The 26156-nt window shown below is 38.5% G+C and overlaps 1 protein-coding gene across 1 annotated transcript in view; it reads right to left on the bottom strand.

Moving 5' to 3' along the window:
- NHLRC2 (NHL repeat containing 2) overlaps nt 1–25904 on the bottom strand; it is a 33775-nt gene extending 7871 nt beyond the window's left edge. Inside the window, exons 1-10 of the mRNA XM_069020060.1 lie at nt 25727–25904; nt 23627–23779; nt 19530–19985; nt 16079–16200; nt 14846–14975; nt 4792–4891; nt 4128–4359; nt 3551–3673; nt 1904–2113; nt 618–843 (exon numbers count right to left, since the gene is read on the bottom strand). Coding sequence (XP_068876161.1) covers nt 618–843; nt 1904–2113; nt 3551–3673; nt 4128–4359; nt 4792–4891; nt 14846–14975; nt 16079–16200; nt 19530–19985; nt 23627–23779; nt 25727–25889 — 1915 coding nt within the window. The 5' untranslated portion in view covers nt 25890–25904. The remainder of the gene's footprint in view (nt 1–617; nt 844–1903; nt 2114–3550; nt 3674–4127; nt 4360–4791; nt 4892–14845; nt 14976–16078; nt 16201–19529; nt 19986–23626; nt 23780–25726) is intronic.
- Between the last annotated feature and the right edge of the window lie 252 nt (nt 25905–26156).

Below are 26156 nucleotides of genomic sequence, written 5' to 3'. Positions count from 1 at the left end.
AAGAAAAAAGGAGAAGTAATTTACAAATGCTTTTTTATCAGTCATTTAGAGATGGAGAGATCCACAGCACTATAGATGTATAAATATAGTACATCTAATTTAAATGCAATGGAACTGCAATTTCTCCTATACACTCTTAAAAGGATATTAAAATTTATTCTGATATGCACAAGCAAAACTTCTTAAATTAATGGCTACCATACATTTGCATCAGAGATCTGTGACACCAGGTAAGATATCTGCCATAAATGCATTAAACTGCAGGTAAAATGATGGCATTTACTGCTAGAATGAAACTTGAGTTTCCCATTTATTTAAATATTTGACAGTACGTGAACTGAAAAATGATCTGCACACTACATACACCTAACTCATTGCATTGAACCATAATGCAGCATGTATTAATTCAAACAAAGAGCAGTCTACCAGGTGTTTGGCTTTTTTCAATCTTTGCAATCCAGCTGTTATATGCATCAACTCTAAATATCATGTACTGCATCACAAGGTCAAACAGGAACACAGGACAGGGAGGGATATCTTGGTTCATCAGACTGAGATCCCCTCCACTGCAGGATGTGCTGATTTAATCCACTGCCTATCCTAACCAGAGACTTTACCTTCTGCTGTGATAAACCAGGCACTGGGAGCTTCTTCATTCAGTTTTGAATCTGGAGGAAGAGTCAACTTTAATAAAAACTGGATTGTCTGGCCAGGAGCTACAGTTAATGAAGGAAGTTGAACCTTTGGTGCAGATTTAGGCAGCCTTGGAAGGTTTGTTATTTTATCCTTTTGCACAGGCAGGTTATCTGGAACATCACATGCTTCTGGCTTCAGGATAGGCAACTATCAGTAGAAATCAAACAAAATGCTTATTTTTATTAGTACTGAAGATAAATGGGCTTTCACAACACAGTCACAGTTTCAAAGTGACATATTATGGCTATTGGCCTAAAACTTTCTGACAGAGTGCAACAATACTATGATAAAAAAGAAAAAGGGAAGGACAAAATGTTTCCTTAAAATTAAAAAACCCTGATTAATCCAAATAAAAGCAATATTTACTCTTAAAACCATAAAACCCACAGCTACTTTACAGAATCCCTTAACTAAAATTTTTTACAGTTGGAATACATTTTTGCTTTAAATAAAATGTAAATGTATTTCCTTCTAATTCCAGTATTAAATTGCATGCTTCAGTAATAAAATCCAGAATTTTAACTGTGCACATTGCACAGTAAAATAGAGGAAAATTTCCAGAAAAGCCACCAACATGTTAAATGATATGAAAATTTAAACACATACTAAGACTGTGTACTATTAAATGCAAGAAACATATGAGAAGACATCAGGACCATTATGTCATAAATATATGTATATATATATTTGAAAAAATCATTAAGACATAGTGGCATTGTGAGGTGGACATGAGCACAAATTTGTTTACAATCAAATAAAACTCAATTATGACAGTGGTTTTGATTTGACAACTTGAAAGCCCATTATATATCTTGCTGTAAGTCTCTACCTCCCAAAATCATCTCTTACAGCTTAATTACAGGGCTTGGTAATTGATTTCACTTCCCTTTTTTACAAAGTGTTCATGAAATGCTTTTCATGCTGAAAAACTGGGCTGTACCTTTAATGACTCACATTTCTGTATTAACCTTTTCTAGAGGGTTGTCACTTTCTGTTTTCATGCAAAAGTTGTCTTTCTGAAGACTGAGGCTTTCAACAACTGTGCTAACAGGCAATGTTTATTTGCCTGATCATCACAAAACATCCTGTGAATACAGCTACTGTACCCAAAGCCAGCTGTATCATTTTTATAACAATTGCTGAAGTCTGTAATAGTAATTTATATCAAAAGACACCACAATCAGCCTGTTTAACAAGTATTACTTGCCATGGAAAGAATTTTTGTTTCCAGATCCAGCACTTTAATCTGATGATTATTTGTGTCTGCAACATACATCAGGCGGCCGTTTTCTTCAACACACAAACCTCCTGGTTCATTGAAAGCTGACTGTGTAAAGCTGGAACCAACAACATTGCCTGCTTCTCCTGTGCCTGCCAGGGTAGCACAGTTCTTCATCTTGGGATCCACAACCTTAATCTAAGACAAACAAAGACAAAAGCTGCTCTGAGAAAACCCAGCAGGATTTAGATGTTCTGTATTATCTCATATCCCACATTTCCAGTAGTCAGCTCTGCTTTTTGAGTACCTCAGATACCAGGTGTGCATCCTAGAGGCTGTGTTATCACCCTTTACCAAGGAACACGTCCCGTCTTCCCCCATCCGGACCCCCTCATGGACTTCACTTCTTCCTTTGGTCTTCACTCAGGGCTCCCTCCCATAACTTTGAAAGTACCTACCCCTCTGCTATAAAAGTATGCTGGATGACTTGTTTTTCTAATGTTTGCTGGCTTTCTAGAAACGTTGCAAAACAGTGAGAGCATAACGAAATTGGCAGGCTAACTTGTAGATTATTTTTCTTCTACAAATAGATGGGTTTTTTTTCAAAGTAATAGGAAAATAGTTTATAAAGTTTTATACAAGATCTGAAACAAAATATAATTTACCTTAAAATGTCAATTAGCATTTAGTGTAATATATCTTACTCTTCAAATCAGATTACTTCTCTTTTAGTGCATGTAGTCAGTGTACAGTTAAAAACCTTCTAGACATGAATGCTTATATAACATCACATAAGAATGATCATGCAAAACAATGTCTCTTATCCCAGAGTTCCATGGAGGCAACCCCCAATACTTCTCAAAACTTGGATGGCTTTTTTAAGGGAACAGCAAGTCCTCTTGCCCTCTCAGTTTTATCAAACCTACAGTATATTCCTGACTAAGCACTCCTAGCTCTTTCATTGTAGTTCAGCATCTTTGGGAAGGTTCATGGAAAGTCTTTAGTCTGAACTGCAACTTGGCACTTTGAATTCACCTTCCCCAAGAGACCACAGAAGAATCAACACAGAAGAATGTGACAGCAAAACAATGGTAAAGAGAAGGATCCATAAGGGAGGGAAAGGATGGAGGGAGGGAGGAAGGAAGGGAGGAAGGGAGGAAGGAAGGGAGGGAGGAAGGGAGGGAGGAAGGGAGGGAGGGAGGGAGGGAGGGAGGGAGGGAGGGAGGGAGGGAGGGAGGGAGGGAGGAAGGGAGGAAGGGAGGAAGGGAGGAAGGGAGGAAGGGAGGAAGGAAGGAAGGAAGGAAGGAAGGAAGGAAGGAAGGAAGGAAGGAAGGAAGGAAGGAAGGAAGGAAGGAAGGAAGGAAGGAAGGAAGGAAGGAAGGAAGGAAGGAAGGAAGGAAGGAAGGAAGGAAGGAAGGAAGGAAGGAAGGAAGGAAGGAAGGAAGGAAGGAAGGAAGGAAGGAAGGAAGGAAGGAAGGAAGGAAGGAAGGAAGGAAAAAGAACCCACAAAGGAACTCGTGTAATTCATTTCCTCAGCTTAACAGAACTAACCACAACCTTTGTACATTACTAAAATAATTCTCTGTAGTAATAAAAATTTCCAACTCTGTATATAACAAGTTACTATACACTTACCTTATGATTATAGGAATCTGCCACATAGAGCAGCTTTCTTTTCTTGTCCCATGTTACTCCTAAGGGATGCTGCAGCTTTGCATTTATGCCTGCTCCATCCACATCACCAAAGGCAAACAGATTCTGAAAAATTATTTTATTTAATTAATACATTTGATTATTCAATGTGGTCATGAATTTAAATGACTGTAATTAAATGGAAATTCACTAACTTAAAAAAAAAAAATCAAGACAATTTCAAAACAAGGATACTGAAACTTGGAAGTGCGGATGCTAACCACAGAAATGGAAACTCTCACAGCTAAGTTATAAATATGAATCCAGCTGATTTAATGACCACACAATGCTGAATCAAATTGGCTATCTTAAGAATAAGTGAAGTAATTTCTTATCTAAGGAGCAACAGCCTGCACTACCATCTGAGCATCACAACTGCCACACATTTGCATTCCAAGCAGTGAAGTTAAGAAATTGATGGCCATGGAAACTGATTTACCCTCTCACCCCAAAAGTGGTTCCTCCAGGTCAGGCTTGAGAAATATTAGTAGGGCAGTGTGGGGAAGTTTGAAGTGATTACCAATGGGTCTCTCTCTCCTCCTACAAGGTGCTTCACTGCCCCGTCCTTGAGCGAGATGGTTCGCACGGTGCTGCTCTCGCTGTCGGCCACGAAGAGGCAGTTCCAGGGCTCCTCAGGGGCCAGGGAGAGCCCCGAGGGCTGGGCAAACCCTGCCTTGTGTGGGTAAGCGTTGTTCCTGTTCTCCTCATTCCCACTCCCAGCAAAGCGAAGGCAGACTCCTTTCTTTAAGTCACTGAAGGCAAATAGCACCCGATTTCAACCATGAGTTTGAAATAGCTCAGACAAGATGAATAAACAGAAGCTACAGAACAGGCACTTGTGAGAGTTATAAAACCAACTGTAATGCAGCAACGAGGAATTGCTCAATGCCTTGTGCTAACTTTTATATCACTTCAGTACATTATTCATTACTAGTTACCTCAGCAAATGCAAGGAAAAGTAACACTCAATTATATGAATATATCTTACCAAGGCATAGCTGTATAGCTAAGGTAGCGTCTTTCATTTTGTCTAACAGATGTGGGAAAAGGAGGCAGACTTTTAAGCATACAAGCCTTTAAACTAAATTATTTTCAGTTTAATTTGATTACCTCTCTCTTTGGGCTCTGAAAGCTGTTTATCAAGACAAGCAGCAACTTCACATTTCGCTTAGTAAGTTGCTTACCTTCCCTTTGGTAGTTTTCCACCTTCCAACATCAGTGCCCATATCTGATGAATGCCTGCCATTGCTATCCATAACACATCATCTTCCTGCGTTCCTGAAACTTTTAGAAAGGGATACAGAAAATCAGATGAAAAAAAACCCATTTCAGAAATGTTTTATAGAACAAAGAAATCATCAAACCAACTCTGCAGACCCTCCTTACTTCAGCTCATCTTCCCCATGGGAGAAAAAATAAAACACAACCAAAAAAACAGAGCAAAAGAAAGAGAGAGAGAGAGTATCTTTAATCTACCAAAACTTGCTATTTTTCTTCTTTTCTTCTTGGTATTTTATTCCCAGGGGTTTACAAATTGTGTGTTTAATATTCCTACCTGACAAAGGCAACGTTTCAAGTGGGATTTGCTCTTCACAACATTCTGCTATTGTGTCTGTTTCACCTGTTATTTTTGATTCATACCAGCCAACAAGTACATACCTATCTTTGCTAAGCATGGTTTTGGGGTATGCAATCTTGATTTTTTTTTTTTACTATACTAGTGACAAAATTTGATACTCCAAAAAACTACTGCGTGTTGTTTACAGGCTTTGAAAGAAATAACCGTGGCAGTACCATTGTACATTATACACAGAGGACATCATGTTTGAAGCTAAGGGTCACTGATGCTCGCTCTGCAGGGCATCAACTGCAGTTTATTTAAACAGTAAATGTGACGTGGGCATTTCCTAATTTCCCCCTGAAGTGACCACCCAGTTTCCAAGTTGTTCTCCCTATGCACATGTGAACGTGGTGCCACAAACGCAAGATGCACACCTGTGGAACAGTGACCTTCTGATCAAGAAGCGTTCAAGTATGTGTCAAGCTTCTTTTTTTTCCAACTTGAAGTATAAAACTACTATTCAGCAATCCAAGTCTATAAATAACTACACAAAGTTTGCCCAGATAATACTTCACAAAGAAAACTATACAAGGGAAAATTGAAGAACATAAATGTGCTCTATAGCTTTAAACGTAATCACATTACAGCAGTAAAAAATGCATGAAGGAAGATTGTGAAAGACAATGAAAAAAACCCCCAACAACCCAAAAGCAAAAGAAATTTACTTATTTTAGTCTTTCCTGAAAATCTTAAGGAACACAAAGTTGACATTCAAAAACTGCATTAAAATGGGGACAGTATTATCTTTTTAACACTGTCCCATATAGTCATAAACAACATTAACAAATTTTTTCGAAATAAATGTAGAAGGTATTGTAACAACCATCAGCCACTCAACAGAAAAATACCTTCAAATTGCTCACAGAAACTTTTTATTCACATGAACTTATAAAGCATTGTGCATCTCAGAGCTGTTCCTGAAAACAATCTCATGGATAATTCCCCTCCCTCCGCCAAAAATATACTGGAGTTTCAAAATAAAAGCAATGTTATGTGAAACGCTCGCAAACATTTTAAATCTGGCAAGTTAGTCCAAAAAATGAAATTACCAACATTCCCCCAACAGAGATTCTGCCGTTCTTCTTCTAATCCTAAATCTTTTCTACACTACGCACCACAAGAGGGGAAAAAAGGCATCCTTCTCTCTCCAGAATTAACTTCTTTATACTGTGAGCTCTCTTCAGAACAGTACTGGTATGATTTTAACAGAGCTTATCACCAGCATTTTCTGTTTCTTGGATCAATATACAAGTTCCCAAGACTATCATCAAAGTAATTCTGGTAACTCTTTTCTGCACCTCCGTGCGGCTCCATGTTTTTACATAAACTAGAGCACCAAAAATGAAAGTCAAACTTGCAAAGTACCTTCAAGCTTTTACTTGATCAAAAAACATTTGCAAAATGAGTTGCAAAGCACACGTTATAAATTACCAGAAATGCTACCAAAGTTCCAACAATGCCAAAAACACTCCAGTATAAAAACCGAAAACAACACCTCCCCATCCCAAGGTCTCACTTTTTGATTAGAGCTCATTTCTAAGAGATTTAAATTGAGAAAATAGGTTATGAAATCATTTCTCTACTTCCTATATAGTAACTACTCAGCCTCAGAATTTTCTATTTCCATTATGCATATCTTGCACTTTCAGATGTTACTATTCTAAGTATTCCAGAATGAAAACTGTTAAAATCACTGGTCTATTCAGAAAGTGAGCTTTTTTATCTTGCTATGCTTTGCAATTCATTCTGAGTGATCTCAGAAAGTTTTGTTAATTATTTAATATTCACTTTATCCACCAATTAAATGAAAGAGTCAGACTTGAACTGAGCACTGTTGAAAAATCTGTTCTGTTCATCTATCCAATTCTCTAACACCACATACTGAAAACTCCCCTGTAACAGCTAGATGTTGAAAAATTGAAAAGGCTTCTTACTCTAATTCTGCATACAGCAAGACTTATGAAATATGAGAAAAAAGTATCAATATTAAATTCAAATTTTAGTGACTATGGAAGATTGATAGAGAGAAGATCTCTTCTTCAACTAGAGAACAAGGCTGTAAAAATAAGTAAGAGCTCCATAACTGTCATAAATTTTAACACAAATATTTTCTACTGGATGGCCATTAGAAGAAAGAGAATGGATGCAAGCATGGAAACAGCACACAGTCTTTGTGGAATTGTGGAAAATACGTCAGAGCTTTAATAAAAAAACATTACCCAAACCCAGAAGATTAATGCTACACAGCTAAGGTATTCTATCACACAATGGTCCTCACAATGGTTTCATGTTTTATGTTCTTAAAAAAAGGCAGAAAAACTTTTTCTTTCAAGACAGAACAGTTTAAGGACATAACTATTGTTATTCCCATACATTTCTTGCAGGAGAAGGGGGCCAGGGAGAGCCAGAATGCTAAAATTATGGTAATGCCATTATTACAATAACTCCTTATCATGAATGGAAAGAATTTATTTCTAAAGAATTTATTATAAAACAACATAAGAGAACAAAGCAATTCTCTTACATTTATTCAATTAAGCACCACATTCCAATCCATCTTGAGCTGTTTTAAAAATGCAGTGTAGTTTCTCCTTATTAGGGTATGTGCTTTCTTATCTGTAGTGTGCCTGTATCCAAGCGAGGTATGGCTTGCAAATGGGATACACTTGTGTTATAAACATTCACTAATAGTGAACTACAGCTCTGAGTACACAAACATTCCCCAGGGCATGATGCCTCAGTTATTGTACAATGCTGGAGCTCCTGAATCTGCCTCTGCTAGACCTGTGTGTTAAAAATTCACAGTCCTGTCTGTACACAGGCACATCTTCAGTCACTAAGACTGCCAACCATTACTGGTGAGTCAATCTGAATGCACAGAAATTACTTTGTTTGGCACCAATCAAGAGCAGTATCTGTTTGAAGGGATTCCATTCCCAGGACCATCCACACTTCCAGCTTTCCCTGTCTGGGACTGCATGCTTCCAGCCTGGGAATAAAAAGCCTGGGAATCAAAGTTATATTTTGTGGCTGGCATCACTGACATTTTCTAAATAGACTGAAGTCTGAAAATATTATTCCTGTCTACTAATTTTATCTTTGAAGAAACAAAAAGAACCTAGGAAGAAGTCTGTTGGTACACTCATCCTCTGGAAATTCACAAGGAGCAAAAGGGGCTACACAACACACCCTGCAGTTCACAGATAGGCACGAGCACAGTGAATGCATGTCTCACCTGCTCTTCAGTCAGTGGAAGTTCAGAAAATTAAATGCAAATCTGACAGAAGAACAGAGAACCAGTGTTCTTCAGTGAGACACAAACAGCAAAGCTCCAAAGGAATACTTTAACAGTGAAGTCTGGACTTTTTAAAGTACACATCATCCTTTTTGGATGACTAAAAATCAATGTTCTTCTTTTCTTTCTGTGCTACCTGGCACTCTTTCACGCAGTGTTGCATCATGCAAACAGCACAACCCTTTATGAAACAAAATGCTTCTGAAATTTTCCTCCTTAGTTAACATACCTTCCCTCTCATTAAGGGTAGATACCAAGGGGTTGTCTTACAGTGGGAGATAATAGGGAGCTAAAAATGATGACTGTAAGGAAGTACTTTTTATTTCTTTCCCAAGTTTTCTAACTCAGGCCTTCTAACTGTAATGGCAATAAATATTTCCAAAAAATTCCAAGCAGAAGAGATAGCATTTGCAAACATTAAAGAACTAATTTGGATTATTTAGTGTTGGGATACATCACTATAACTACAGAAGGAGCTAAGTCTGGGTATGTGTTTTACTCATTCCTAATTAAGCACAGCAAACACACACACTTGAGGGTACTTCAGCACCACAGTCTCCCTTGACTTCCAACACCTGCATTCCATATCCAGAAGCACATTCAGCCTCAAATAGTTACAGTTAAAAAATGTGTCTCCTTCTGACCCCAGCATGCCTGACAAAGCCTCTCTAACACTTGTGTTTTCAGCAGTTTTGCATCTGAAATTAAGAATTGATACACCAACTAGTCTTTAGAAATCTGATGTTTAATTTAAGCTTCTTTATCATGAACATAGATTTAAGTCACAGAATGAGACTACAGACTGTGGAACCATCACTGTAGAGAATAAGAACCATCACTCCAGGTACAAACACGACACTTTTTTTACAGAAGGCAGCTTCAAGTCAAGGACTTCAAAAAGATTCTAAATTTGACAGCTGTTAGGATGTCAACCCTGCTAATCCAAATGCTTCTTTTCTACTGCAGAAAGTAATCATTGTCATTATGCATTTCGTCAAGACATAGAGAAGTCCAACTTAGAAAAGCAGTCTGTCAAACTCAATTGAGTAAGATTACTGTTGAATATTCAGTCACTACACTCCCATTATATCCTTACATCAAGACTTCAGTCTTTGAATGTCACAGGCATGTTTATACTAAAATACTGACATAAGTCCCTCATTTCTTGACCTGTTTCTATAATGAACATGTGAAATACTAGTAAGTTTTGTTACTATCACTATTCAGCAATACTTATAAACCCAAAGCAAGATGGGGTAAGATCCTGCTTCACTGCAGTCCTGCCCTGTAACTACTTAATTTTCTATTTCTCAAAAGACTTTTTCACCTAAAGCAGTTCTTACACAGGAATAAAACCTTATTATATATCTTTCACTTTACTTCACCCCTCTCTTTAATGAAGTTACTTCTTTGAAATTCCAATAATCTAAAATAAAAAATAATTGCTATTTACAAGTAATTTAGGATCCAGCTCAACAAGGAAAGACAGACAATGTAGTTTTTTGTCAGTGATGTCTCTTAACATGATTTTCTGTGGAACTAAATTTGTATAAGGGCAAAGCCAAATGGGGTATCTTTAACCTTGTACTTTGCATAGGAAACTGCTAAAGAGATGAGCAGGCCTTTTGCATTCCAAATAAATCCACATTGCTACATCATGCAGTCATATCATATATGCATATATCTTTGGAAGAATTTAAGCTTTGATTTGTCCAGAAAAATGGTTCCAAATTAATGCCTGATGATAGCAAAAGCAGCTCTTTAATTTTCAGCTATAACCCAGGAAAATTCCTTTCACAGGACAGTGATGGCCAGAGCCTCAATGACAGAATGAGACCAGACTAGGAGGAAAAAGAGTGACATGTAGAAGAAAGCATCCCCTCAAGATACAGACAGTTCAGACATAAAGACCTCATGTATAATCTGAGCTCAAGCAGGAAGTGCTAATTGCTTACTGGTTAAGTGATTTTTAAAATTTTTTTTACACTAGGAAAGAATCACCATGAGTAATACAGGAAAAAAAAAAAGTGTTTGCTCTGGAATGCAGTGGTACCAAATAACCCTCTAGCAGAAACACAGAGAAGGATGAAAAATATCTTACATACTTTTGCCTTTTAAGGGCTATAAAAATTGCACCAGTATGATAAGGTACTGTACTTTCATTTAAATCAGATCTACATAATACTTAAATTATGTAAAAATTTCCAACAAGTTTACTGAAAGCATGGTCAATACTGTACTTGGGACTTTCTATAAATAGATTACAAACATGCAGTTTAAAACCAGATTTTGGAATGTGAAACACATGGTTATGTCACCAGCACAGGTCATTGTCCTGCTCCTTCCAGCTAGAATGCAGCTATCAAGAACATTTCATGCTCAAATCAACTGTGCATTAAAGTATCACTTGCTTTCAACACCCACTAAATAAAAATAGAAGGGCACAACAGAGAAAGCTAAAAAAGCACACAGTAATTTTGTAATGTATTTTTAAGCCTCTGTCCCTTCCCTTCTATTTCCCACACAATCTATGTCAATGCAAATTTCAGCACCAACCTCAGCAAAGCCAGAATTTAAGCCATGGAGTTCATTCAAGAATTTTCAGAACACAAGCTCAGTGGCCACAGCCAAAGAAATAAAAAAGACCACAAGGAAGAATACTCCGTCTGAATCCTACCATACGTTTTGTCTCCATTAACTCCCCTGCCTCAAAGGAAGACATTTGTGCCAAATTTCATTTAAATGGTGTTTCACACTCACTTTATCTCAGACTTTGGCATCTGTATAGAACAGGGCAACAAAAGTCTACTTATGAAAATACTGTGTGGATACTTAAAAGAATGCTACATACTATCAGTTCTGAATATTAACTTATACATGTTCTCAAACTTTTTCTCAGTATTTTCCATTTCTCAACCACCTATATATTAAGGTTTTAAACAAAAAATTAATTCTTTCAATTGATCAATACATACTCTTAACTCTATGTAGGAGTGAACTCAAGAAATGTCAATGATAGAGGAAAAAACTTTCTCTCAAGAGGCAATCTTTCCTCTTTGAGACTTTGAAAAAGGTCAGAATAAGCTTTTTAATAACCGGCTTAAACATTTAAACTTCCTTTTTCTCCCTTTCATGTTCTGGCTAGCATGGCTTTGGACACTAAAAGGAAACTTCCAGAAAGAGCACTTATTTAAAAATTATAAAATCCATATTTAAAAAAACAACTAAAAATCTATCTTCTGAAACTGCACAGAGTTTGTGCTACATAGATCTAAGGAAGATGGGAAAGTGTGGTGTTAGCTACCACATGACACATCAGTTAACACAAAACTCAAACTTTTAAAATTTGCAATAATGACCCTATGTTGTTGAAGTACAGGTTACCTCCTGCAACTTGCACAGAGAGATACAAGCATATGTAAAACAAGGACGCTGCTGTGTCGATGCAAGCAAAAGTAATTTTTGAAACTCTCATAAATTACCTCACCCATCCAAATGCCTAAAGACACTGGCACATGAGTTTTAAAATTCTGACAACAGGGTATGTACTTGTAGGACAGCAGTCTACATCTAACTCTATGTTATACTGCAGAGTAACAGAAGAGCCCACTATGCTCAAGCAAGTTGCAGCTTAGCAACTTGCAACTCAACAATACAACCTTGGCAAACTCTGCTGCATTGCTGACAAACTATTTTGATGGCTGGTAGCAAACTTTAAAAAGTCACTGCAGCTTATGACAGCAAAAAATACTTGTTAGACATGCACTGCAGTCCTGGTTCCTCATGCTCTGGGACAGATTCCTGTTCACATTCCACTCAATATAACTGTTCATTTTTACAACTCTCTCTGGTTATAATTCTCTAAAGAATTTTAGAATTTACTGCTATTACAGTAATGTATATTTTCCCCATTTTATCTATTAGGCTTATTACCTTCTCAAAAAAAAAAAAAGAATTCAAATTGATTTAATCTCTGCTTAACTGACAGCTTATATTATATTTTGTAGCAATCTAAACAGGCAACTGACTAGTAGGTTCTAATTGAATATGAAAAAAATCAGCACCAGTCTGAACAAAGTGCATTCAGAAGACCTGATTTCTATGCAAATGCTTATTAAAATTCAGCAGTCAATGTTGAACAGTACAGATGACTAATCCTCTACAGGTGACTAACTCAGTAAATACTATGTTCATGTTGATAAAAATTATCATATCAATTAACATTTAACAAGCAGAGCTCTCAAAACTAAAAAAAAATCATCATATATTTAACTACTGACAGAAGCATAAAAAAGCATCATGAAAAATTAAAAGTAAAATTATAGGATACTTTGAATAGCTCTGTCAACCAGCTCAAGTTTCTGAAGCACTAATCAGTTATTAGTCTCCTCTTTGCTGATCTATGAACCAGCTCTGCAATAACATCCCACAAGGATCAGCCTTCTGGTTCAAGATCTCTTGAAAACTACACCATCTAGCCACACAAGTCTCCTGGTTCACAAAAGGAAAAGCAGATTATACAAAATTCAGTAAAAGTCATGCCTGCATTAGTAGCAGCCCACATCCAGTGAGATTCTCTTCCAGGTGTTCCTCCTTGATCTTCCAAGTAGGATTCCATATGCTTACCACAGATTGTAAGGGTTGCTGACCAGACCTTTGAAAAAGGGCTTTTTTTTTGTTTGTTTTTAACAAGACATGTTAATAGAACTGTTAAATCTGAAAACATATCCCAGTTGCTTCCCCAAGTACTCAAGGCTGCTGGTGGTACTCTGTCTATACTGACAATGTCTTTGTACCAGAAGATTCTACACTGTCAGCATTTCTGAATCAGCTTCATGGACCTGTTGGACCAAGGCCAGAGGAGGCCACAAGGATGATCCGAGAGCTGGAGCAGCAGCTCTGCTATGGAGACACGCTGAGAGAGTTGGAGTTGTTCAGCCTGGAGAAGAGAAGACTCTGGGGAGCCCTTAGTGCAGTACCCAAATGGGTTAAAAAAGAACTGGAGAGGGACTTCTGATAAGGGCATGCAGTGGTAGGACAAGGGGGAATGGCTTCAAACTGACAGAGGGCAAATTCACATTAGAAATTAGGAAGAAATTCTTGACTGTGAGGATGGTGAGGAACTGGGACAGGTTGCCCAGAAAAGCTGTGGATGCCCCATCCCTGGAATTGTTCAGGACCAGGCTGGATGAGGCTTTGAGCAACCTGGACTAGTGGAAGATGTCCCTGCCCATGGCAGGAAGGTTGGAAAAATGGTCTTTAAAGTCCCCTCCAACCCAAACCATTCTGTGATTCTATGTTCCCTTATACTTGAGTGTGTTTTCCTCCCTCATAACTGACACAAGATTTTAACAAACGCTTCCACATCAGTAAAATGTTACAATTTACTAGACTTGCAAAGCACCTTGCATTTCAAGGTATTAGAGGTAAATCATGCTACTTCCCCACCCTGTTCATCTGCAGATTAAAGAAATCCCAATATTGGAAGTCAATTTTTCATGTTTGAAATACCAACCTACAGGTTTTATGCCACGTCAAAGCATTGTTTCTGTCATGGTTAATAAACTGGCATCTGCATCTTCTAAATTACATTGAAATGGAAACATGAGAAAATTGTTTCAACTCAGTGTTTCAACTCAGTAACAGCTGAGAATGTGGCAGTTTTGAGATGCCAGGCTCAGGTGGGTGTTCAAAGTGAACTGGGAAAGAAAGCTACTTAAGTCCTTAGAAGGTGATCCTTGCATCCTATTATGCAAAGATTTATTTCACCTCCTCACACTTGCAAGGTTTGTGCTGAGGTATTCCTCTGTCTGACTGACTCTATCGTGATCTTGAGGCTAAGGATTTTATGTCACCTAAACAGGAATAAACAGAGGTCCCTAAATAAAATTATTTGTATTTTCTAAACTCAAATATTTACAAGTGGTCCAGACACGTCTATAGTCAAGGAAAGGAACTTCTAAACATGCTCACTTCCTGTAAAATCTACCTGCTGATCTACTAAAAAAAAAAAAATCTACCCTCAGATCTACTGATCCTGGCTTAAAGCACTGGCCTAAAAAAAGCAATCATGATTTCCTTCTGTGTTTGGATGCAGTAACTACAGAACTTGATGCAAAAGAATTTTTCTTCCATCAAGTAACATTTCAGGATCCAAAGCAGAACCGCAGTTACCATTTGCAATTGAAATTATTGTGTTTTAGATTCAGTTTTATATTACACCTTTACCTTTTCTATCTCAGATTAATACCCAAACAGTAAAACATTTAGCAAACAGTCACATGTGTAAATATGAGATGTTAAAGCTCAACTGATACAGTACTTGAATTTCCAAAGACCACATCCCATGGAGAGCTGATAGGCTGTTCTTCTCCTTTTGCTCCTCCTTCCTTATCAACACCTTGTACCCCAATGCCTGCTACAGTGGTCACCATCTGCGACTCCAGGTCAATCTGTGTGAAGGAAAATGACACATTAAATGAATGTATGAAATTCACTTGACTGAAGTTACAGATAATTTGAGCTAGGTGTCAAAACCAGAGAAATCCTAACAAATATCAGGCATTTGTTTATGAAAGAAAACAATTAATTTTACCACAGTGCTTGTTGATGGACAGGGAGTACGGGGGTGGGGAAGCAGCAGGCAGCATGAAAACCATGTACCTGGAACTCTGTGCCACGTGCAACAAAAATTAACACTGCTCTGCCAGCATTTGCTCAATGCCTGTACAAGAAAGCATCACATATTTCTGGATAAATACTTAGATACACTGATGTGGATGTTTTATTTTAAAGTTATATACAAATATGACATAAAAACTCAGATACTGTAACAGTGTCTCCCATCTCCACATAAAATAATCTGTACAAAGGGCACCTCAGATGGATTAAGGGTGCACCTCCTCTGATCACAAATGGGATATTGGTGAGGACCCGAGTCTGAGATCTTCTGGGATGCACAGAGTACTTTAGATAATAAAGCAATATTATATTGCATCACCAAACTTAACTTCTGATATCCTAAATTTGACCTAACCTAATGTAAGATCCAATTCCTACATGCTAAAACGTTGCAAGTTCTTAATCAGAGAGAACACACATGCAGCCAGTTCTGATATCAGGGCAGTTACCTGTGTTTTAGAGACCCAAACAGCCAACGGAAGTTTGGATATTCACTGCACCACAGCAGTACAATAACTTTAGATAAGAATCTGATACTACTGGAAGTGAAACAAAACCAGTTTTTGCTTCCAGTACTAAGAATAGATGTTTCTCAAAACAGGAAAGTAAGAGTGACTAGGGAAAAAATCCAAACCAAAACCAAAACCCTGTTATGCTATAATAAGTAGCCAACCTCATCTCCATTAGCAAGGAAACACAAAAGTATATGCAGCCCTTAAAAAACCCTGCTCAACAGCATTTCTTTATAAGACAGTGGACCAAATCTCCTTTCTGATGTTATTTGGAGAGTAATTCGTGTGGTGTAAACTTTCACCTGTGTAAGCAGAATAAAGTATAAGAGATTAAACTTTGAATTTCCTTATGGAAAATTTACCTTTCTAATTAGGTGATTTTCTGTATCAGCTACATAAATAATATTATTTTTTATAGCAATCCCTTGTGGTGAGTTGAAAGCTGCCTCTGAAAATCCTCCATCTCTCCTTCCACTGTTTGGACCTGTAAATAAAACACAGCAAACTCAAAAGTAATTTTTGAAAAAAGTCACCCTAAAAATAAAGTGCATACATATTTAAACCTCTAGGATAATTACATATTCCAAGAGCTGCTTTCACAGAACCTTGTACATTTTACACTATTACTATTTGGTGTAGCCTCATTTTAGCCTCTGTGCTACGTAATAAAAATAGCCCGGTGCTATTAAGTTCATAACTCATTCTGCATAAGTTCTCTGCTTAAGCTCATATTTTAAAGAGAAGTCTTAACAGGGTTCTAAAATGTTCTAGAGGAGTCCTAATAGGGTTCTAAATTGCACTAAAGAACAACAGCAACAATGGAAAACAAAAATAAAGAACTACAGCTTTTTTTTTTGTCTTGACTACATCAAAGCAAGCCAGGAGGAAAAAAAAGTCCAAAGCTCAACTCCATTTCATTGGTCTAGATTTTGTTGTAATCACAAATGAAACTAATATTTGATTAGCAACATTATCTCATTAAGAACACTAATTAGGAAAAAGGTGATATGGAACTAATTACACAAAAGAACAGTAAGAATGATGGAGTGACAGACTTCTGCATAGAACAGTCAGGAAATAGAAAGGAACATAACAGTGTGAAGGTAAGCACCGTACTTCAGAGGAGGTAGCATTTAAAGTGCATTAGCAGGATGTGTCAGCAGAAGACATTTAGGTATGAGTTATGTGTGTACCATGATTTATGATGCAAATAACAATTTCAACCTTTGTGCATGCCCACATTTACTACTGCATTATCAACTTCATTACATTGTTTTCTGCCCACTGAATCATTTAACTGAGTCACTGAAATACACAAACTTTTACAACCTCCAGTCAGAAATCAATTTAGACCTTGTCAGACACACTGGTGTGTCAGATTCCAGTAGTTCCCCTCTGAGTGAGAGGGTGCACATCTCCATGGAAGGGATTAGCACATAATGCCACAGGAAGGAGGCTGCCAGTTTGGAGCTTAGGACACTCCTTCTGAATCCCTGTTTAATGACTGTCCCAGAACACTAAAGGGTAACTTGTAGCCAGAAAATTCATCTCACATATAAAGCAGAAACCAAATTCTCTCATTTTTGTCATAAGAAATTCTGTTTGCACATCCTACAGGAGAAAGGTCTTTAGACTAATGCCTTACTGATAAATCAGATGAACTTCAATAAATAGCCTGTCTAGCCAATGCAGTGTTACTTCAAATAGCAAAGAGAATTTTTCTTCCCTTCCTTAAACAGCAGAGTCACTGGTATTCTTATAAGATTTGTAGGATCTCATAAGAAGAGACTAACGCCTGGGGCAGGCATTAGTCAATTCCAGACTAAGTAATACAGGACACATCAGCACACAGGTCCTGATTCTGAGACACAAACAAACCATTGTTTTCAATAATTTGAGCATACAACCACTTCGTAAATCTGTCTATTATGGTTGTCCTACAGTTACTGTGGTGCTGCAAGTGGCTTCAACCACCCTGACCCCTGAGGGTAAAACCAAGACCAACTTACAGTGGTCAGGCACCGAGGTTTAACAACTCACTCAGCAGTTAGGATGAGAACCCATAATCCCCCCAGTTCCGTGATCTACATGTTCCTATACGATTGGTTCATGTTTTCCCCTCCCTATTTTATATATTAATTATATGTGTTAATATTCATTTCCCTTAGTTAATATGCATAAGCTGCAGAAGCGTCTGTGTTATTCGACACCCCATTGGTTTCTTCCCTAAGTGCCTCCTCTGTGTTAATCCCATTGGCTCCCTCACTGTACACCCCACCTCCCTTACCCCATCCCATTGCCTGTGTCCCTTATCCCCGCCTTTCTCATCCCCACTATAAAATCCCTGGACACCCTCAGATTTTCGGCTCTTCGTCCCTGTCCCTTCATGTGAATAAATCTCTGCGTGGAACCTATACGAGGGGTTCCCCTCCCTTCTTCTTTGTCTCTGCCTGCGTGTCCTCCAACGAGCCCAGGAGTAGCTCCATGGGGTGAGGAGCTCACTCTGAACCCTTTCTGTGTTCAGTGCCACCTTGTAAAGGACAGTGCAGCTAGACCTCCGGGCTCCTTCTGTTTTGGCTAGCATACAACCCATCAGGGTATGTATTCAGTGGACTAAGATGTAACTTTGACCATTTTAATAGGTTTAAAAAAACCCCCAATGCTGAATGTTTCATTTGTGAAACAGTAAAGCATACAAAGAGTGTGCTAATTGTCTTCATTTGCATTGTAAAGCAGATTGTTACTTCACAGAAGCAACTATGGATGTTCGTTTTCTAAAGCTGAAATGTTACTAATACAAACATTGTAATAAATGTAACAAAATTTAAAATACTTTCACTATTTTCATGACTTGTTTATACATTATTATCTCAGTTTTGATGAGAACACAGGTCTTTTTATACATACTAAGGCAACTGCATTTTCAGGTGCCTGTGTTCTTACTGGAATGCCACTGTTCTTAGTAATTCTCCTCTGCTTTTGAAACCAGAGGAGATCCTATACAGGAATGCTCTTCCACTGAAAAAACTCAATAACCAAAGAAAAAAAACAACACGAAAAACCTTTCCTCACAACACCACCACAACAATTCAACATTCACTTCTATTGGAAAAGGAGGCATTACAGTCTCGTCTTTTCCCTACCTTGCTGGTTGATGTGGATGTACATCCTTTATATCTAAAACCATTTGCAACTCCTTCAGAGGAATACAAAACACATTTTTGTAATTCATATTGGACAGCACATGAAAAGACGAACTTTAGTCAATGAAGCAATGAAAAACAATTAGGCAACTGCCAGGTCCTCTGTGGTGATCTGTTTACTCACTGCTTTTCTTATCCCATATTGTTGCCCACTGCTTTCCCCTGCCCCTAGTCCTGGCCAATCCCTCGGGTTCTCCCTATTGGTACCCCAATCCCACCCATGTACCGCCCCTGGGCCCCTGAGAAAACCCCCCTGCTCCTGACCACGAGGCCTCTCTCGGGCACTCTGCCTCTGGGAACCAGTGAACCAACATGAAACAACAGAGGTTCCCACTAGAGAGACCCTTCTTGCCTCCTTTGCCATCACTGTGTTGTAGAGCTCAGCTAGCCAGAGCAGGAGCTCAGGGCTGTGCAAAAAGGACTACGGGAGGACAGAAAGGCTGCCCTGCCCTAAGCAGCCCAGCCGTGCTCTCCAGGAAAGCTGCAGCTTGCTAAACCAAACCGAGCACTGCAACAGTCCTCTAAGAAAAGAGTCAGCCCAGGAGGCACAGCAAACATACTCTACTCAGGAACTGAAATTGCTATAATAAACTTACATATATATCCTTACCTCCAATAGTGTGTAGAATTTGTCCATTTTTACGAGTAACCAAAATCCTGTGATGTCCAGTGTCTGCTATGACCAACCTTTCTCCTGAATCATCTACAGTCACTTTGCCAGGAAACAGCAGAGGAGAAGGTGGAAGGGAGTCTCTGTACAGATTTATTCCAATGTTGTTATCTTTGATTTGTCCTCTTTCCTTGTAGAATTTCAGTGTTATAGAAGTAAATAAAAACAATTTCTCTCTGTGTCCCTCTCCAACAAGAGAAAAGAGCATATTTCCACGAGGCCCAAGAATGACCAGAGTTGGCCAGCAGGACACTTCTAGTTCATGCCACAGTGTTGCATCTGCATCATTTACTACAGGGTGGACAATGTTGTATCTCAGAATGGCACTTTTAATGTTATCCAGAACTTTTTCATTTGGGAATTTTGCTGAATGAACACCAACAATAACAAGACCATCTGCAAAGAAAAATGAAGTTGTGCATTGAAATGTATTTGAATAATAATAAAAAAAATTAAGGAAAAATGAACCATGGTTATGCCATAATGTGACTGACTGCTTCCCAGAATGAGAGAGGATTTGAACAAACAGAGAGCAATTACATCTCAGTAGGAATACAGATAGCTATATATAGAAAATACTGACACTCAGAAATAACCCTCAGGTAAAATTACCACGTTTTAGGACCATTACTTCCCCAGCTGGTTGACATGAACTCTTCTTAGTTCCTCAACTCTACATACTAAGCTAGAAATACTTTCAAAATAATTGTGGGTAAGTTGTAGCTGTTCAACTGATACTTTGGGGTTTTTTAAAGATACGTAGGACAGACACCTCTTTGCCTTCTGATTTCTATACACAACTATGGTGTTTTAGAAAATTCTTTTTCACAGTTAACCAGAAGCCACAAAACTAACACCAAAGTGTGGAATTCTAGCATCACCTGGACATATCTTCCTCTAGATAAACAGTAAAGCATATAATGCATTGGCCTCTGAAATCAATACAGTATTCTATATTTCAAATAAAAATGGTAGCACTGACAAGTATGACAAAATGACAACACTTGTTATAAACAAGGCAAGCTTGAATATAACAATTTCACAATTAAAAAGTCACTATAACTGATACAGTCTTATCAACTCTACTGGAGCAGAATGTTGCAGTATCAAACAGCTGAAGTTATGGTATCATTAACTGTTGAAATCCAAGCAGCAGGTCACACATTTTATCTGTAAAGGGATCAGAACCAGCACTTACATTTGTCCTTCAAAAACGTCATTAAAGCTAGAAAGACAATTCTATAGTGAACACCTGAACAGCGTAAGTAAGGTACAACATCCCCTCATGAGGAAAACTCCTGTGGAAATGATGGATGCTATGCTGAGAAATAACAATATGCACTCCCTTTGAAACACTTTGTTTGAAGGATTACAGCAGAGCACAACACTGGATTTATGCCAAGCTATTTCTGAATATTAAAAAGTACTTCCTCTTATAGAAGTAATTTCTGGACTGCTGATAACATGAACTGAATATGCACTGGGGTTTAAAATAACCTTCTGAATGCCACTTGAAATACAGAAATAGCACCACTGAAGATAGCAATGAGAGCATATCAGATAAAGATGCCGGGCGACATTCAATCCTATGGAAAGCAGTCTTCGTTCTGAAACGGGTCTCCTGAAGTTCCAGACAATAGAACTATGGCACATGTACTGGAATATTTATAATGATTTAGGATCACCCTAACATTGCAGCCTCCTGTGTTTAAACTTCTCCTGTCTGGTGATCACACAGCTGAAGTTTCAACACGCTCCATATAAGAAGGCATTTGAATCACATTAAAAAAAATCATCAGAGTGTGCATGTACACAGTACGTATGTACACAGTGTACAGTCAATTATATCAATATTGAGGTTCGTTCTTATAACTAAGAAAAAATAGGCAATATACCTTCAAGTATTCAAACAAGAGATTAAAGATCCAAATGTATTATGAGACAGATGCTTTGCCCAAGCAAGATGTTTTGTTCTTCCAGCTTTTATCTTTCTCAAGCTTCTCAAGTCAACAACTCTCCCTTCACCTTTCTCCTAGTGATTAGTAAATCTCGTTTGCCTTAGGTGAAGAAGATGCACACTGATATAAGACCATGTACTGAAATAGTTTTCTATGGCTTAAAACCCCACAACCCTTACTGCCTTGGTATATTTATACACATTACTGTAATATGAAGGTTTAGACACAGCACAGCAAAGAGAGATTCAATAATCCTGAAGGGCTGAAAATCGAAACATGAAAACAGCAGAAAAGAACCAAAAGGGAGATCTATAGTGAAAAAAGCCCCAATGTATTTTTCTTTTTGTTTGAACTATTAAGCACCTTAATCTCTTCCTGAATCCAGCTGCTATCCTCTGCTTCCTAATGGATTAAATTTAAGATTAATGTTCCATAAACCTGCTCCTCTTCCCTTTTACCTCCAGTTTCACCCCAAGCATATTTTTTCTCACTCTGGTTCCTGCAGAAACAGGATAGCTGAAATCCAAAGAAAACTTACAGGGGTAGTTCAAATACAAAAATCATTCATCACCCATCAGCAAAGTGCTCTCCTCAAGTAGTAACTGCTGTGACAGGAAGTTTAACTCAAGTCAAAGGAAAAAATAGGTCTCCAGGTGGACCTTTACTTCAGAGTGCTGAAGCTTCTTCTACACCTGTACAGAGATGTTCAAACACTTCTAGGAGAAAGCGTGTGTGGAGAGGTTGTTAAAATGAATGTTTTGTTATCAGCTGATTTAACACCTTAGCCTTAGAAAACAGATTAAGGATATGACAGCTATATTAATACACTCACAGTGTACTATGAAATAGTTATAATTTAAATATATTATTCATTTTATGATCAATATAATCTTCCTAAATCTCTATCTAGACTTTCTTCCCAACATGCCTGATACCCACAACAGTCCACTTATCATTTGCCATTCACCTTCCTCTTAAAACTGACTCACCCCCCAAAAAAAAGCCATGAAGGTTTTTTCCTTATAAGACGAAGTTCCTAATATTTGAAACATTACACTGCATCTCAAATTTCTCCAAAGCAAACATCTAAGCTTTCCAAGGTAGAAAAATTAGTTTGAATCTTCTGTGAAGTGCTATGGAAACCCATCTAAAGCACTACGTAAATTTCAAATAAACAGCAATTTCTTTTTGTAGTGAAAAAGCTAACACATGAAAATAAACACTGACAAAATTAAAACCAATCAGAAACAGCAATGGCGAATCAGACAAACATTATAATGTTATTTACTACATATATAGTGTATTTAATACAATATTTTTAGGACTGAAAGTAACACTGTTCTTCATCTCACTGTTCAGCCTATTAAAATATCCCACATAAGTGAGTAGCTGACACACTCTGTGTAAGAATACAGATTATCTCTGACAGGCCATCATGATAACAAGACATTGCATTCTAAATAGAAATTACCCTACACTTTTATTCAGTCGGAGTGAGAGACAGATCTCATTTCAGATGTGACTTTAAAGACCATAATTCCCTCTTTTGAATACAGGGCTATTAATGGTATACAGCACGATGCCAATACCAAAACAATTCTACATCAAGCTTAGATATTTTGTTATTTCAGTTCCAGTGTAAAAAAACCCCAGTAATCTGTATCTTATTCTACCATCTATCTTCCTCCATTCTACCACCTCTACTGTATTCTTCTCAGAGCTGGTTCCTCAGTCAACTGTAGAGAGTTACCTACTTTTATTAACTTTGAGCCTGTATCTCACATTCTTCAGTAGCTTTTTGAAAGTTGCCTTATTTATAGAGATACCAGATTTGGGCTTTAAGCACATATCCTGTTTGTCTAATTACACAGACACAACAGATACTTTATTTAACCCCCTTCAAAAATGTGATGGAAGTACGCAGTCACCTTTCTTAGGCTACTTAAAAGATTAGAAGACAGTTTTAGACACCCCCTGAAATATTGCCAGCAGTTTAGTAACCAGCAACAAAATGACTCAGCTACTCAGCCTGCAACAGTGCCAGGAAATTCTATTCCAAGAGAGCCAAAGCACTTTTACCTTTATCAGAGTACTGGTGCTCTAAGGCGTGGAGGTCAGGCAGCAGGTGCAAGCAGTTGATGCAGCAGTAAGTGAAGAAATCCAACACCACAACTTTTCCACTAAGGTCTTTGTGAAGAGAAATAGGACCTTCAGTGTTTAACCACTGTAGATCTGGAATTCAGAGAACAGTGACAGCCAGTTAAGGGAAAGGTAGGGAAAGGCACCAATACCACACAATGCTCCTGGTGCTTTTAACTTTTTTAAAAAAAGGTAGAAAAGCAAACAAAAAGTCTTTTATTTATCCAACTCATCCTTACGTTTCACAATTCTTCATAATTAGTAAATCAAAATATTATTAATAAGACTCACTGTAATAGGAAAGTGTAGTTTATATCTTTACATAGGCCCTTTTTAATTGAAAGAACATGCAAGCCTCAGAACAAATTTCATATATTTTGAAACACGATCTACATTATTCAACCCCCAATGTCATTTGGGTAACAATCAATTATTTAAAACTCACATAAAGGCTACTAAAAGTTGAAAGCATTAAACTCTTAATGTTTTTTTCCAACAGTTTTGTAAAGAACTGATTTCAGAGATCACTGAAATATTTTCGTGCTTATAGATTTCATCTTGATTTTCAAAGTTTGAAATGACAAGTATAAATTAATTCTGTCACATGGGAAGAAATACAACTTTTTCAGATATGCAGAACAGTACTCCTGGTCATTTGTTTAAACCACTTGACATGAGACATGAAAACATTCTTTCCTCCATGGTAACTGAAAGTTCTCTGATCCTACTAGAACCTGGTATCAAGATAAGGAACAAATATTCTAGAATATGGTCAGCCATTATTAACTCTTAAAAATTATTTAAAATCATAGTGGGGAAAGACTGTTGTGAGACAATGCAAAGCTGAATTAAATTTTTCAAGGCCTTTTTTTAAAAATTGTAGGTTGACTGATCTAAAAATCCTCAAAACTTCCACTCTGACAGCTTCAGCAAGTGAGATCTGCTCCAAGAAAAGTTATTCCTACTCAAGTCAGCAGGAGGCTTGGTTTCTGTTTCACGAAGAGGAGTGATCTCTAGCTCCATATATTTATAAACAAAAATGGATGCATCACATTTAGCTTTGGTGACAATAATGAAAATAATTCATCAGTATATGCACTATTTTCACAGTATAACAGCTTTGCTGTTCACTTTTCAAAAGAAAAGGGTAGTTTATATATTTTATGGCATTTCTCCCCTTTTCACTAGAACAAAAATACCTTTCATAGATATTGGCTACTTATTTGAGCCCTTTTTAGAGGAGAAAATAAGCCTTGACAGAACACTGAAACAATATTAATGGTAAAAGCTAAAATTCAATTCAAGGGCCCAAATCTAGACAGAGCAAGGACTCCCTTTGCTCTAGTGGTTAAAAGTCCTAATTCATTCCCGTGATACGTGTGATTTTAACCCTGAATTTCACCCCCTGAGGTCTCTGTCTCGCAGTGTGATGTGAGCTCCCATAGCCGCAGGGAGCCTCTCAAAGGTTAAAAGGACCCTGAGCAGGACTTGCGAGACCTTGTAAGGCTGAACCTTTGATTTCGCCCTGAGCACATGGAGAGACAGAGAAATGTGTGAAAGGGGCAAACCACCGCAGGAGGATGAATGACATCTCCAGCACAGCTTGTGTTATCAGGGACACGAAAACTGGGGAGAGAGAGCTGGGGAACATCCTTAAGGGATGCTCCAGGAAGCCAAGGGAGCTCAGGAGAGGGCAGGGAGAGTTAGCAAGGTTCTCACTATGACCAGAGGTGACAGATATAAATACATAGTACAGATGGGATGAGATTCAGAAGAGAGATTTTACAAAACGTGTTTCTGCAGCCAGTACCAGGGAGAGCATGTTTAAAGGGGGTCTTTTTCCTTGCCCTTCGCTCCTGCTGCTTCCAGGAGTGACATTTCCTGTAGCTACGAGTGCCATTTAAACAGCGGCTCACGGGGCCGTCCCTGCCCGGTCCTCGAAGGCAGCAGCACCTCCAGGCAAACCCCGCACGGGGACAGCCGGGGCTCCGCCGCCTCTCCCGGGGAGACCCTCGGCCCCGCCCGGGCCGCGCCACCCACCTTCGCCGAGCTCGGGCACCGTCAGGTCCCGCTCGCGGCTGTCCATTTTCTTCAGGTACTGGTAGACCAGGTTCTCCTTCTCCTGGGCAGTGTCGGCGTCGAGCAGCGCGTACTCGAGCTGTGTCTGGGCGGGCAGGAGCCCCGCCAGCCCGCCCGCCGCCATGGCCTCACCCGGGCGCTGTTTACCGGCCTGGCGCTTCACCGCCGCACATTCGGCACCGCCCGCGGCGCCAGGGCGGAAATCGGGATTGAAAAAGAAAATAAAGCACAAAGCACAGACACGCGGGAAATCGTCTGTCTTAAAGCGGGACGTCCTCACTTATCCCCTGTTTTTACGTATCCTTGGTATCCACAGCAGCACATTCCTGGCGGGAGCCCACGGTGGAGATTCCCGCGCAGCAGTTTCAGCACCGCCCAGCAGATTCAGCAC

The sequence above is a fragment of the Aphelocoma coerulescens genome, chromosome 6, assembly GCF_041296385.1.
Source record: "Aphelocoma coerulescens isolate FSJ_1873_10779 chromosome 6, UR_Acoe_1.0, whole genome shotgun sequence".
Classification (NCBI taxonomy): domain Eukaryota; kingdom Metazoa; phylum Chordata; class Aves; order Passeriformes; family Corvidae; genus Aphelocoma; species Aphelocoma coerulescens.
Note: the sequence above shows the minus strand (reverse complement) of the source record. Positions and strands in the feature narration are given on the sequence as shown.